We start from the raw sequence: 14,798 nt of genomic DNA, 5'->3' as shown, positions 1-14,798 counted from the left end.
TGCAATTTCAGGGAAAGCAAAGACACAAATGTGCTCGGTTTGATTTCAGAGTCTGGCACATTTAAAGCTGCATGTTTCTAATTTGTGAACATGCAGAATCAAGGAAAAAAGAGAGACGAAGCTTGTGGGAAATTACAGAAACAAGATTAAAACCTAACTTACTGAATGTGCGTGTGTTGTCTCAGTCTAGTTTCTTCTCATGCCACTGGCCTCTCCTCCTGCAGGACTCCCCTCTGAAAGCGGTGCAGATGCTCTGGGTCAACCTCATCATGGACACTCTGGCGTCTCTGGCTCTGGCCACCGAGCCGCCCACCGAGTCTCTGCTGCTCCGCAAACCGTACGGCCGCGACAAGCCGCTCATCTCCAGAACCATGATGAAGAACATCCTGGGCCACGCAGTGTACCAGCTCGTCATCATCTTCACTCTGCTCTTTGCTGGTGACTGAAACATCCAACAGATCTGGAGACTCGTGTGTCGTGATGTTGTGACATTATGCTTATTATTCTCCTCTGATTGTCAGGCGAGACGTTCTTCGACATCGACAGCGGCCGTAACACTCCCCTGCACTCCCCACCGACTGAGCACTACACCATCGTGTTCAACGTCTTCGTCATGATGCAGCTCTTCAACGAAATCAACGCCAGGAAGATCCACGGAGAAAGGAACGTCTTCGAGGGAGTCTACAGGAACCCCATCTTCTGCAGCGTTGTGCTGGGAACCTTCATCCTGCAGGTAACTTCATCATCATCACTGTGTAAAGCTCTCTCTATATCACGTTCATACTGACGTGCACACACGTGTTGGTGCAAGTCTTAATGAATTCTCCACTGCCTGTTGCTCTCATCTGTACAGCTGTTCAATCACTCGCTCATTCATATAACAGCAAAAGCACTGAGCACAGAAGCCAAGTTGCTTTAGTGACAAACTCTGTTCTGCTCCTCATATCTAGAGAAAAACTCTTCGCTTGTTTTTTTTTTACTGGAAAGTACAGCATGACGGAACTGAGATCAACGTTTGTAGCCGCTTGCTATTTTTACTTCTGTTATTTAGTGAATGAATGCAAAGAAAGTACCAGTGACCAGTGGTATTTCAGTGACAGCTTGCAGATAATCACTGTAGGTTTGAGTTATTGTTTCTCAAAGGAAGGAGTCGTGGATCTGTTTAGAATAATTTTCAGCAGCAGATTCATCTACATTTCAAGCACAGCTGCCGGAGGTGGTTTCCTTTGATACCAAACATTCTGGCTTGACTTTTCTAAGATGTTCTCTTGTTTTTTTTTTCCCCAACCCTCCAGATCATCATCGTCCAGCTTGGAGGGAAACCGTTCTCCTGCACGGCTCTGACTATCGACCAGTGGCTGTGGTGTGTGTTCATTGGCGTGGGAGAGCTGCTGTGGGGACAGGTGAGATCGCAGCCGCAGGCGTCTCCTCCCAACTTGAGGCGCAAAGACTTCTGAGGACAAACGGCGCGTTCTGAGCCGAGGACAAATAGGTGGATACACCGGGTCTGTGGCGGCAAACTGTTGCCGGTCACACTCGCGCTTGCTGCAGCGTTGCCATCGCAACCATTGCCATGGTAATGAGCTCCGCACATGAAAGCAACGCGACTCCTGTTTACGAGCGCCGAGGGAAAACAAACCCAGCATGTCAGTCCCTGTGTGGATACACACACAAACACACACCGTCACATGCATGATCCCGGTAACACGCGCGCACACACACACAGGCACACACACAGGGGCTTGGAAAGCATATGTTATCCAGAATTAAAAAAAAGTTGCTGTTAGAAGCAGAGCGGGTTCATTTGGAGGGCAAACACTGAGAAGGGAGAGACAGGAAGCCGCTGACAGAGGGACTGATGTGAGGCCTGTGATTTATTTTAGAAGTAACGGAGCGAGCGAGCAGAGGAAGGTGGCATACATATAAAAAGCTGATAGGCAGCCATGGCAGGAGACTGCTCTATCTTTATTGACAGAGAGCAAACAGTCCAGGAGCAGCCACGCAATATCGGCAATACGAGATAAAAACGAAAAACTGCAGCCCTTAGTTCAGGAAAATGGGAACGTTGCATGAAATGGACGACGAAATCCATCAAAAGAAGTGAACTGCCTTCAGCAGCTCCTCCCAGCGTGAAGCGCTTCAAACCCAAGGCCCTCCTGCTTGGTCAGGTGTAATTTGACCAAGACACTGGGGGGGATATCTCTCGTCTTTTATATGTTACTGTATGTTGAATCACTTCTGTCACAGGAAGGGATTAAAATCTTTCCCTCTCAAAATAAAGTACACTTAATCAGTGTAACGCTGTAAAATACTTTAAAGTGAAACTCATGCAACTGCCTGTTTTGTTGTTGACTTCCTAATAAGTTTAATATTCAAAGTTATTGATAGACCTGAATAAAAATGACTTTGACGCTTTTTATATTGAGCATGCTGTCAGACCTGTGGAGGTAATTTTATTGTATCATATTCACTTTAGACAGGATGTCTTTATATTGAGACAATATTAGTTTTACTGTTGCTTATTTGTTTTATTCTTATGATTTTTTTTTTTAAATTTGAGGATGGTAAAAATGCAATCCGTCTAAATCTCCTCCGATCTCATGAATTCCTCCAGATACCGAGCTTTTTGACTTGAACTGAGTGTTGCTGTGAAAACGCGGTCAGGAATCGTGGAGTTGATCCCTAAACGAATGCTTTCACTCTACTCCAGTTGATCTCGGCCATTCCCACACACCACCTGAAGTTCCTGAAGGAGGCGGGCCACGGCATCACGAAGGAGGAAATCCACGAGGAGGAGCTGACGGAGGGCGCAGACGAGATCGACCATGCCGAGATGGAGCTGAGGAGAGGCCAGATCCTCTGGTTCAGAGGTTTGAACCGCATCCAGACGCAGGTACGATGGCCGCCACCGTCCACGGTGCCCAAAGAACACACGTCTGACTCGACTGCAAAGTTTGACATAATGCAGGTTTCTGAAGCTCAGGTGTCTCTGGGAGAAAAACATGAGTGTTTCAGTCACATGGTTGTTGCACTGTTGTCATATTCTCACCTTGTTATTGGATGTTTTCTTTTTTTGTTGAAATGGTTCTTTAACTTTGTGTCTAAAATCCAACATCCTTCTCAGAGGTCTGTCACTGGTCCTGTACCAAAAGGAAGGAAATAAAGGGAGCAGATGTCCTTGACTTCCATCTGCATCAGCAGTTTAGAAGCCAACTGAGGCCAAACTTTTACGACATTAATGTGGAAAGTCTGACAGACTCGGTGAAAACACGAGACATCTCACATTAAAAAGCCTTTAAATTATTTCCACATTTATCAGATCTGGATATTTCAGTAGGTGCAAGACGTATAAATGCCGTTTTATGAGTCTCTGAGGAGGTAATTCCGTTGTTTTTCTTTGTATGAATGAGTAATTTATTTTATCCTTCAAACATGTCAAGTGGGGACCTTTTAAAATGAGGGCAGCTAAACCCTGGTAGCTTTACTCTGAAACCGTCATAAATAGACGTTCAGTTCCCTGTTTGATAGTGAGGACAAACTCATTTTTTCCGATAGTGTATAATAACATCCATATCGGCTGTTATAAAAGCCCCAGCGTGGCGGTAAACTGGAGCCGGTCAGCGGAAAACATCCCGGTATCTTTATTGTCAAGCGGAGTAAAACTTTCCAAAAGGTATTTTCTGCTGCAGTTTATAGTTTTAAGGTTGATTTATATTCCTGCGGCCTCACCTCCTCTTTTAATGTCTGGATGTTTTATCCGATACGCTCTACTCCCACTTTAAAATCAAATTTACACGATCAAAGCTGTACGTTAACGTTCAGTGCTACACCTGAGGGCCACGTTCGCGCACTGAAGTCGTCTTCTCTGCAACCGTTCTGCTGTTCATTCACTCATCAGTGTGTGAAGGGAAAACTAGATTAAACTCACACACACGCACACACACACGCTGCAACTGTTGTCCACTTAATTTCACACTCTGCTGCAGAGCTGCAGAACAGAGGCACTTCATTAAAACACAGAAATTAAATGTGTCAGCTAGTGTATGACTAAAAGCTGATTGGATATTTGCATTAGTCAGTAAACTAAGTCAGTCAGGGTGTTTGAAGCTCAAATTTCAGTTAGAAACTTGAATAAAAAAGAACTTTTGGAACGGTTTGTAGTAAGTGTGATGTGGAACCAGCGATAAAATGCCGCAGAAGATTTTTTTTCCTTGTAATTAAAACAGACAAATGTCCTTGTGTTTCATAGTGCTAAGTTTCACAAACTGTTTTTGATTGTTGCATTGCAGCGTTTTCTTTTAGCTTAACAGCACCTGACCGAAGACTGGCACAGTCACTTTACACAAAAAAAAAAATTAAAAATTGTCAACAAACATGTTAAACTCAACAGAAATCAGCTGCAGTTACTTGTCAATATTTGAAGTGAAGAAGTTAAAGGCTAACTTGTGACTAAACCAAGTAGTTAGAGAGAACTCAGCTCTGGATCTGAATCTAAAGAGAAAGATAAAGTTATGTCTTTTGGACAGGATGTGGAGACTGAACCTTAAAAGGTTGATAAGCTGAGAAATTCAAATTAAGGGAGGTGGGGTTGTCATATCAGTGATCCCCTCAGTGCTAACTCCTTTAGCTTCCCTATCCAGCAGCCAGCAAACTATCCAAAAGCCTCGCTTTGTGAAAAGGTGCAGCTGAAACTGTACATTACTTGACTGCAGCGCACTTTAGTGAGCTGATGTCTGACTTCTCATTTCACTGCTGCAGCCGGTCATTCACACTTTTCCAGAACAGTCAGAACAGGAGCAAAGTCACACTAGATAATACGCTTCATATTCGTAGTTTTTCTCCTCCTCCTCCTCCTACATCAGTGCTCGCTGAGCGCTAGCATCTCCACAGGCAATCCCCATTCAGTCCCTATGGGCTTCATTAGCCACGATGCTAACACCCACCTACAGCCCACACACACACACACGCACACACGCAAAGGTCAGGTGTTTCCCTCTCAGCTGCAAGCTAACTTATTCTCACTGTGGCCGCGGGGTTAAACACATCTGAATTAGTAATAACTAATATATTCTTCTTCTTCCTTTTTTTTTGTCCTCCACAGTTTGTGTTTGACGTCTGCAGGCACACCAAGTTCCTCTTATTAACACGAACTTATTAACACGACCGTTGTTTGCAGTCGTTTATTTTTCTTGTTTCATTTTAAATTGACCATTAGTATCTATGGAATTGCAATGCTCAACTAAAAAGCATTTTTGCTGGTGTGAGTTTACTCTCTTTGCAAGTGATGTTTTTTTTAATACCAGAGATTGGGGGGGGGGGGACAAAAAAACAGATTAACAAAATGCCTCATATGAATTTTTGCTGCTCTGTAGTAATTTAAAGCTTACTTTTTACATCGCTCTCATTGTTATCACAGTGTTTTTGGACCTCATCAGCTGTGATTTTCAAAGAGAGTATTAAAAGAGAAAGTCCGCCTGCTTCAGCACTGAACAGCAGGCAGGTTTGTGCATTTAGCTGCTATATAACATGAGATATGTCCCTCTGGAGACGATGAGGCTAAAAATCCTGCTGGAAAAGCTCAGATACAGTTGGATTTATATTACCTACGTAGCCAAAACATCAGATTTCTCTAAATTGTATTGCTGCAGAATGAGTTAAAAATCAGCTAATTTGTTATTGTCCTCTTTATGATTGGATTATCATCCAATTTTATGATTCTTAAGCATGAAAGATTGGAACCCAGTAGTTAGTTGCTCAGCAAGAAGTGCTTAAAATACAAATAAAAATGGAAATTTGAACTTATATATACTACCGAAATGCAGATCTAACTCCACCAACTAATTAAGGTCGCATGTTGCGATCCAGAACAACTCGGAGCAGTGGTGTTGAGGTCAGAGTGGACCCTGCCGGAGAAGGAAGCCGCGCCTCGGTGTTTGATATAACCTTGGTCTGACCCTCGCGCAGCGTCACTGGAGGACGCCACGCAGAGAAGAAACGGAAACAAAGCCCCCGTCCTTCTCTGTCTCCCCACCGTCAGACATGCTGGAGAGAAAAGAGAGGGGGAAGCTCGCTCTTTTCTCTCCGTGGCTGGTATCTGCAATATCAGTCCGCCGTCCTCCTGGGATGGGAGGATGAGGGGATGGAGGGGAGGCGACAAAAAGGCTGCAAGCTAATTAGGTTCTTATCTCTCCACGCATCCTCTTCCGTCCTCCTCCTCCTCTAATCCTGGTGGGCAGCGTTGTGCCGCTCAACGCCTCAACAGTCAAACACAGTGGGGGAATAATTGGTACAAGCAGCACCTCGCTGCCGAAACTTTATCAGTCATTCCAAGTGACACGTTTCTCCTCTTCCTCCTGTTTTTTGGCTCCGTCTCTCTCCTGTGCTGTCAGCCCCATTCACAGACTTTTTATTTCCCCTCTCTGTCGGTGCTTCATGTGGATTTTTACATTTGGTCTGTGAATAAATGACAGCTTTCCCCGGTCGTGCTTCTCAGATTCCTCCTCGCTCCTGTAACCTCTCCTCCCTATGATCTCTGCCTCATCCCTTTTCTTTGTCTCTGTCTCATGCTCACTGATGCTTTCTTTCTGCTGCAAATGAGCACAGGGAAGGTTATCCCACTGACAGGTGGTTTGTGCGATTAAAAATTACGTTTTTTTTTTACTTGCAATTTGAGACCTGAGGCTGTTCGACTTTTAACAGGATTTCTTTCTCCCTTCAGAGATAGATGAGACGCTTTTTTTCCAATGATTACACAGATCTCACCGGTCCTGAAGCGATGCCGCCATCTGGACGAATAAGAACATTTGTCCTTCAGATCAAGTCAAATAAAGTGTCTCGATTTTATCTGGACGCTTGGTGTCACGTGACAGTTTTTAGACCAACTTCAGTGACGCAGAAAATGACCTCATTACTGATGAACTAACGCTTCCGTACAACAAGCAATAAGTTAGCCAAATATTAACATTTCTCACTCTCCAGATCTTCATATCTTTGTGTCTGTCCTTTTTCCTGAATAAGTTGAAATGACTTGAACTTTTCCCTCCCTCCAGTCCTTAAAAACCGCTTTAACCGCTCCTTCCTCCCTGTCCCCCGTGGTCCGCTCTTCTCTCTGCTGTCTAACACTGTGTTGTGGCTGTCCTTCCTTCAGATGGATGTGGTCTATACCTTCCAGCGGGCCAGGCGGCGGTGCCCGGTGCCCTGCGCCGCCAGCCGTCCGTCGTCAGCCAGCACAATGACGCCACTGCCGCCAAAACTCTCTCTAGCCCCACCCACGTAGGGCTTAGCTCCTCCCTCCTCTCTCACCAACTCGGCCGGGGCTCCGCCCGCCGCCGCTGCTTCCTCCTCCACTGCAGGCAGTGAGTCGGTGACGGGAGGCCAGCTAACACCGCGCTTCACCGGGCTGGACCCTGTCTCTCTTTCTCTGCCCCACCCTGCATGAAACTGGAAACATTGCATGGTGCTCCGGCACTGCTTCTGCCATCGGCAGGTGTCTGCATGCCCAGGACTCATCAGACTATCTGATGTCTGAAGTTCATTTACGTTCAGTATTTCGTCTCTTTTTTTACACCAAATAGTCACTGAAAGAAGCAACAAGTCAGAAAAGTTGGATCATATCTGAAAAATTAGCTGAGTGTGTTTTGTTTTTTTTTAATTTGGTAATTTATTGAAAGACAAAGCAGCAGCAAAGTGTGCGTCTGCTATCATCATATATAAAAGCATTTACAGTAACTGTAGGTTTTTTCTGGAGCAAGTTTTAATGTGATACTCAAAATAACAGAAGATTAATGAAACTTTGTATTTATAGTATCAAAAAAGAAAAATAAAGCCGTGAAATGACTCAGAACAGCAGAAGGAGTCAACATTACAACATGAAGAGATAGTTTCCAGTTTGGGAAAAGACAGAGCTCATATAGATGTCTGACATTCCAGTTTTTTTTTTTTTGCAAATACTTTAAAATCTCACGTTTGAACTCATCGTGCATTATATTGTGCACAATATTGCAGCTACACTCCTGTTGTTTCCTAAACACGATGCAGGCTTGCAGAACTGCAGAAACCGGGACCGTTTCCATCTCTGATCCTTCCTCCTTCACCATCCTTTGCTCAAGCCTTTCCTCCATCTTAATCTCTGCGCTTCCTTTTTTTTTTTTTCTAATACTTTCATTACCTCCCTTTCAACCTACCGCTTCTGCTCCTGCATGTTACGAGATTTCTACTCTCACACGCGTCTATAACCCTGATGAGACTTGCTGCTGATGAGTTGGTAAGAGATCACAGCTGTTGCACAACCGACAGACTGGAGGAAAAAGAGGCTGCGAATCCCTCTGATTCGTGACAGTGGAAAGAGGAAGAAAAAAAATCCCTGTCCTATTTCTTTGTTGTGTTTTTTTTTTTTTTTCTCCTCTTTCTCACTCTGTTTCTCTGAGGCATCAGCCTGGTCACCAGATAATTTATGGGTTAATCCTGAGCAGGGTTAAATCTGTCAGGCTCAGCAAGTCTCTCATGGTTTAACAGCCCAGAGCTTTTCACTGTGTGACTGTGAGTGTGTGAGGAGTGTTTTGGCTGTGTGTGTGTGTGCGTGAAGAGTGTGTGAGTGTGGTGGTTGCATGTATGCTCTAAGCTCCAGTGCTCAGCCTGCAGCTCTCCTGTGGTTCAGTAATAGAGAGCTTTGAACTGCAGGGTTATTAATTATAATGAAGAGTGTCTGCTGGTGCGTATAAATCAGTGTGATCAGCTGCAGCCTCTGTGGATTCATCACAGAGAAAACGACTTTAGGCAGTGAGAAGAGAGCAGCTAGAGGACAAATCATTCTGGCTCCGACTGTAATTATAAATACTTAACATTATGCATGTGTTGTATCTTTTCTCCCTGTTGTTTACTGGGCATCAGTTTTTCACGAACGCTACTGATGAATTTGGCAAAGTGGGTCTGCGGCCCACAGGAGCCTCGGCGCCTCAGAACGTGGATTAGTTTTGGAGTATTATGAAGAAAAATTTAATGAACTGCTAATTTGTCGCAAAGAAATACAAGATGGTTTGAAGATGGCTCCAGTGTTATCAGATATTCTGCATCCCAGCGGTGAAAAACACTTCGATCCGAATGGAAAAACAGACGTATCATCCTAGAGGCTTATCAGTGTAGTAAAATATTTGGAGTTCGACACAGTGGTTTCTTTCTCTTACAATTTAAAAAAATCTGGTTATTGAAGACAAAAAAATAGTTGAAATCTTTGATTAGTTGCTTGTTTCACTAAACTGAATCTTTACATCTGCCTAAAACAATAATCAAATGGGGATACCCTCTAACAAAGGCTGATGATGCTTCATCCTGTTGAAATTTGGAAAGTTTGATATTGATTGAACATCTTTACGGTTATAGAATGACCTTGGTTAATGTCTATTTTTGCTCTTTTCACTAGAATGAAGATCTCTCTCTTCCATTCTAAATGTAATATTTGACCTATATGGTCTTCAGAGACATGCAGTTTAAGTTCTGTGTTGAGGACAGTGACAGAAAACTTTGTGCCTATAGATGAATCCTATTTTAAGGTTTGGGAGAAAAAAGCACATATGGTTGTTTCAACTAATGATGAAATAGGTGTTTTTTGTTCTGTAAAAGTTTTTGGGGATTACTAACACCAGCATACAGGTATTATGTTGTCTGATAAAATCCTAAATCTGGGACTCTGCATCCACATCTTCTGGCTCTCATGTGATCTGGATGTTTTTCCTCATGATGTGACCCTTTACTGACCCCCAACTTGCCTCGAAATCATTCTGAAGTCCTGATAGGAGCAAACCCAGCTTCAACACACTTATTTAAAGTTTGAGGAATTCTGGTTCCAGAGTGCGTGCACGTCCCTGTTGTTTTGGTAAACAGTGATATGTGTGTGTGCACGTGTGAGTGTCGTGGTCCCGCTCCACAACCCACTTGCCTGCCGGTGAATTGTTTTGGTTGCACTTCCTGCATTCAGCTGCCCTCAAACATCGTGTTGATATATTTGGTGTGTGACGTTTTGTGAGCATCTTATGAATTTGCCCACCGCGTTCCCATCCAGCCGCCCTCCATTCTACTTATTGAAGTTGTGTTTTGTGGGGTTTTTTTTGCACTTCCCTGCCCAGATTCAGATGCACGACCGCCACGTGTCCCATCAGCCCCTGCTGCCTGTTTTGACGTCACGCTTTCAGAAACATAAAAGCCGTGTCTGGTCGCGCCGCTCGCCCTCTGACGGCCGTTTTCTCTCTTTGTTCCAGATTAAGGTGGTGAACGCGTTCCGTAGCTCCCTGTACGAGGGGCTGGAGAGCCCAGAGTCCCGTAGCTCCATCCACAGCTTCATGGCCCATCCCGAGTTCGTGCCCCTGTCCGAGAGGAGGCTCGCATCCCCACCATCGAGGAGACCGGAGACGAGATCGACCCCCTCCCCAGCTCCTCGTCTGGGGCCAGTGGAGGAGGGGAGCCGCCCCGCGCCTTCCCCCACGGCCATGAGTCATCCATCTGAGCTCCTCCCTCCTCCTCCTCCTCCTCCTCCTCTCCTCCTCCTCTTCATCAGCATCTTCTGTCACCCCACCAACTGAACTGTCACTGAGGAGGGAAGTCATGACTCTGCTCGTCCCCTCATCCTGCACATGCTTCACGTTGTGTCCACCCCCACCCACCCCCCCTCGGTCATTCCTGCCACGTTGTGTTTTCATAGCGACTGTGGCGTGGTTCTGCCTGTAAGTCTCGTCCTCCACCGCCTCCACACGGGGTGGAGTCCATCGTCTTCGCCGTGGATCGCCTGTCCTCGTCCATTCATGGCTTTGTTTTTTGTTTTTGTTTTTTTACTTGACGATACCTTTGAAGAAGCTTTTAAAAGTTGTTGAGCTTAATTTTGCGGGACTCACAGCAGCATGTTGTGTTTCCTTTACTCGCTTTCATTCCTGCGTCGTCGAAAAGCAGCACCGAACTTTGCGAGTGCAGCAATCCTGATGTACATACGCTTCTGCTCTTCTTCACAGCTATAAGCCGGGTTTGGTGATCAGAAAGAAGATTTTTAGGCAAATGCAAAATTGTAACCCTTTTATTTCCTTGTTTTTTCCCCTTGTTGTTGTTTTTTTTTTTTAAAGAACACTTTAAGGAATGTTTAATGGATAGATGATTCAGACTCCTGAGAATGTCTTGTGAGTGTGACACTACAGTCTTCAAGGTTAAACTGTTTAAAAAAAAGATGTTCTTCCCTTTATCATGTCTATATGTGTTGTTTTGTGTTTTTTGGTTTTGTTTTTGTTTTTGCTGCTGTGTTGCATGTGGAAGGACCGAAGGTTTCTCACCCTGGAAACCCCGGACGCGGCGGTGTCCCGAGAGCGCTCTCTTTCACTGGGTGTCTGGCTTCATCTCATCCAGTCAGGTTCTGGTTTCTCTCTGCCCCCCCCCCCCCCCCCCCCTCTCCCCCTCACTTACTCTAGTAGGATGCATGTTTTGTTTCTGTCGTGTTGAGTCGCATGAAAACTTGGGAATGAATACTTGGGTTTCCGTTTTTGACGACCACGTTTGTTTCGTCCGTTCGGAGCGACGCGGAAATTCCCGCCCGTGGGTTCCGAACGTCCCGTCGCATCGGAAACGGGCTCATCGATGCTCCGCTCATGGCTCGTGCCGTCCGACATGGCTCACTCTCACACACCCGTGTGGGGGGTTTTGAGGCACACTGGGGGGGAAAATGAGGCCGCCGCTCGCGCCAAACACCCAAAGGGCCAAAACCTTATCGCAGTGACTCTCGCTGCTGGGACCAGACCGCCGCGGTCTCGTGTCTTGACCTGAACCACTTTCAGCTGCTCCGACTGGACGGAGGGTTCACTGTCTTCACTATACTGCTGAAATTTATCTCAGTGAGGCGTCCCACTGTGTCACTCTTTCAGATGGAGCTCGCCCTGATGCTGACGGGCTTTTATTTTCCACCTTCAAGGTCTGACCATCACTGCCACAGGATGAGAAACATTCATTCTTCTGCCTTGTTTAAATGAAGCTGGTTAAGATCCGCTGGAGCATTTCAGCCCCTCGTTTACATCACTAACCAGTTTGATGAACGAATTCAGTTCCACTTCTGAAGCGCAAACCAAATGGCTTTCAGTGATTTTTAAGCTGCAGTTGGAGTGGAATCAACTCAATGGAAAACAGTAGTGATGGTTGGAAGGCCGATGAGCAACCTCCGATAAAGTATGGCTGAGTGTCGATGATGGTATCTCAGCTACTGTGGTTAAATCAGAACCGGCGGAAGACCAAAAGATGCAGAAGCACGTAAACAGATTTATCTTAACCTTAAAGCAGACGACTCGCTCACTTCAGCTCAGCACAGGGCTTGTGATCGAGTCAAGACGTCACGATGTGCTTCTTACAGGTGTTGAGTTCAAACGGAAGTTCCAACATGAGCGACCGCAGCATCGATGAGTCCATTCAGCGTCTCGGCGCAGGAGGTTCGGCTCGGCGGCTCGGGAGGGAAACGAAGCTCCGAACAATGTCTGGACCGTCTGCCTGTGTTTAAAACTAATCTTAGTACCACTCCTGATATTTCTGTCCCATCGTTTGTCAGACTTGTGACTGAATCGGGCTGTCGGTGACGTCACGCAGCCGGCGGCGGGGACGGCCGTCCGTCTCGGCTCGGCTGTGTTCGATTGACACGTGTCGGCGTGGCGCCCACGCCGAGGTTTATGGGAGGCTGTCGATGTCACCAGTCGACCCAGAAAGCTAAATCCACTGTGTCCCCTTCTGCTGCCGCTTAGAACTTCCTGCTTCACATCGTCCGCAGATTACTGTCTCGAAAGAAAAAGGAATCCTCCTCCAATCAGAAGCAGCGATACGTCTAATCCCCTCTTAGTCTGACTAGCAGCCATCAACCTATCGATGAACTAGTACACGTTATTGAAGTAATTTGCTACTACTGCCATATTTCCAACTCTTTTGTCATGACTAGGTTCTTCCTCTCCCCTCTGATGAGCTTTTTCTATGTAACTCAGAGCCATATTTTATAGGTTGTCTGTATTGTTTTTATCTCATTGTTCTCGAGGTTTCCTTTGGACTTTCTCACGCCCCGACCTCTGACCCTTTGACTCCCATCTCCCCCGACCAAACCGCCCAACCCACCCGCCTTCCCCCGGCCCTTTGCTCCAAACACGACCAAAAAAAAAGCAAGGAGAAAATCTTCAGTCGTCACTGCCGAACCAAGTTTAAAGGACCTCTACAATGTTTACATGAAAAGCGAGTCGGTGGCAGTTCGCCTGCGCTTCTCTCATCCGACCACTTCCCTTTCATTCCCTTGCTTTCCTGAAAAATCTTAGAGTTACTATTTAACTAAATGGGAAATCTTTCTTGCATGGTTTTCATATAAAATTCAATGTTTTGCTCATTTTTTACAATTCTTCTGTATTTTTTATATTAAGTACTTTTTAATATTTGGAGATATATGAATATATATGTATAGGCTGAAGAGTTTGGTGACAGTACAGTACATGAATGAGATGAATCTACCGTGGACTCTGTCTTTTTACAGCTCTCTAAATATTTATGCCACGTGTGTCGTCTTGGTCACCTGATGTTAGGGCTCAGAAACCTGCAGTGACTTGTTTACTTCTTGTCGGCCGTTCAATTGGAAACTCAACAATCTTATCTCATAAGCCCCCTTTTTACATGAGTATATTCACCTTATTTCAGACGATGTTGTGGCACACACTACACGCTATGTGATTTCGCAGTAATCCAACTCCATTTAGAGTTCCGCCAATGCAACATGAATACACTTAAACGTGTCAAAAAAACATTAAATGGGAGTGTATAATTATTTATCCAACCTCTGGGTTTGTTTGTTTCTGTACTTTTAAAGCTACGACGAATGATTTCTTGGAATGAGTGGGTTTATGCCGTTTTCCAGCCGCCAGGCGTCAGAGCCGACAACTTTAAAGAGGACCAGAGCTGTGTGTCGCGTCGAGCTCCACCTCCTCTCAGAGGGGGTCGAGGCCCGGGCTCCCAGAACTGCTTTAAGCTGAGACGATCCTGGTTGGTTAGGACGTCCAAAAGCAGCTCGCTGACAGAGACACAGTCCAAAACATTCAGAGTGAGAAGTGTTGAAAAGCCCAAATTGGATTTAGTTTGTTAGAACTTAATCAAACCTGCATAAAATGTCCCTAAAACCTTGAACTCTCTTCAATTATTCTTCACCATTTGATCATTTCAGCACAAACTCTCTACAAGGCTGTGATCGCTTCACCAAAGCTTATTAAAATGTGTTACTCTGTGATTTGCGACATCCACTGTAGCTTCCTGTGAGCCTGTTTCCAGACCAGTGAGTGGGCAGGAGCTCCTCAATCAGAGCTTCAGAGGCGCTGAGTCTGGCTCCGGACCAGCCTTTTCCAAGTCGTCCCCAAAGGAGCCCGAGTCGCCTCGGTTCTTCGGCTTTAATCCCGATTTTAAATTCGTTGGTAAAACGCAAACTCTGAGGGAGGCGGAGCCTGCGACGGGACACAGCTGCAGCTGATACAGATCATCGTTTTTCTATGTACACACGACTGAACAGGGAAGAGTGCAGGACTGTTGAAGCGCTGCCTCTTCCCGTCGTGTGTTTGTTGGTTATAAATGAGACACACACACACGCGCACACACTGCAAACGATGCGTTTCCTCTTTGTTTTGTCCTGCTGAACGCCTGCGCTCCTGCAGTCAGTACAGTGTAAATATTGTCATATAGGTGACTGAGGTGTACCTGCTGTCTGTGTCGGGGTGACGGGGATGTCGGAGGGGGGGCAATCAGCCAATCATCACCCAGCCAAGCTT

The 14,798-nt window shown here is 45.6% G+C and overlaps 1 protein-coding gene across 1 annotated transcript; it reads left to right on the top strand.

The window, feature by feature from the left end:
* Positions 1-220: 220 nt before the first annotated feature.
* Positions 221-11,528, top strand: LOC115388034 (plasma membrane calcium-transporting ATPase 1-like). Its single transcript, XM_030090965.1, has 5 exons — positions 221-438; positions 522-733; positions 1,296-1,403; positions 2,711-2,893; positions 10,254-11,528. Exons 1-5 carry the CDS (start codon positions 249-251, stop codon positions 10,572-10,574), a joined length of 1,014 nt encoding a protein of 337 aa, XP_029946825.1. The 5' UTR covers positions 221-248; the 3' UTR covers positions 10,575-11,528.
* The last annotated feature ends 3,270 nt before the right edge of the window (positions 11,529-14,798 follow it).

This window comes from Salarias fasciatus, chromosome 5, assembly GCF_902148845.1.
Source record: "Salarias fasciatus chromosome 5, fSalaFa1.1, whole genome shotgun sequence".
In the NCBI taxonomy this organism is placed as follows: Eukaryota; Metazoa; Chordata; class Actinopteri; order Blenniiformes; family Blenniidae; genus Salarias; species Salarias fasciatus.
This window is presented reverse-complemented; position numbering and strand designations above follow the sequence as displayed.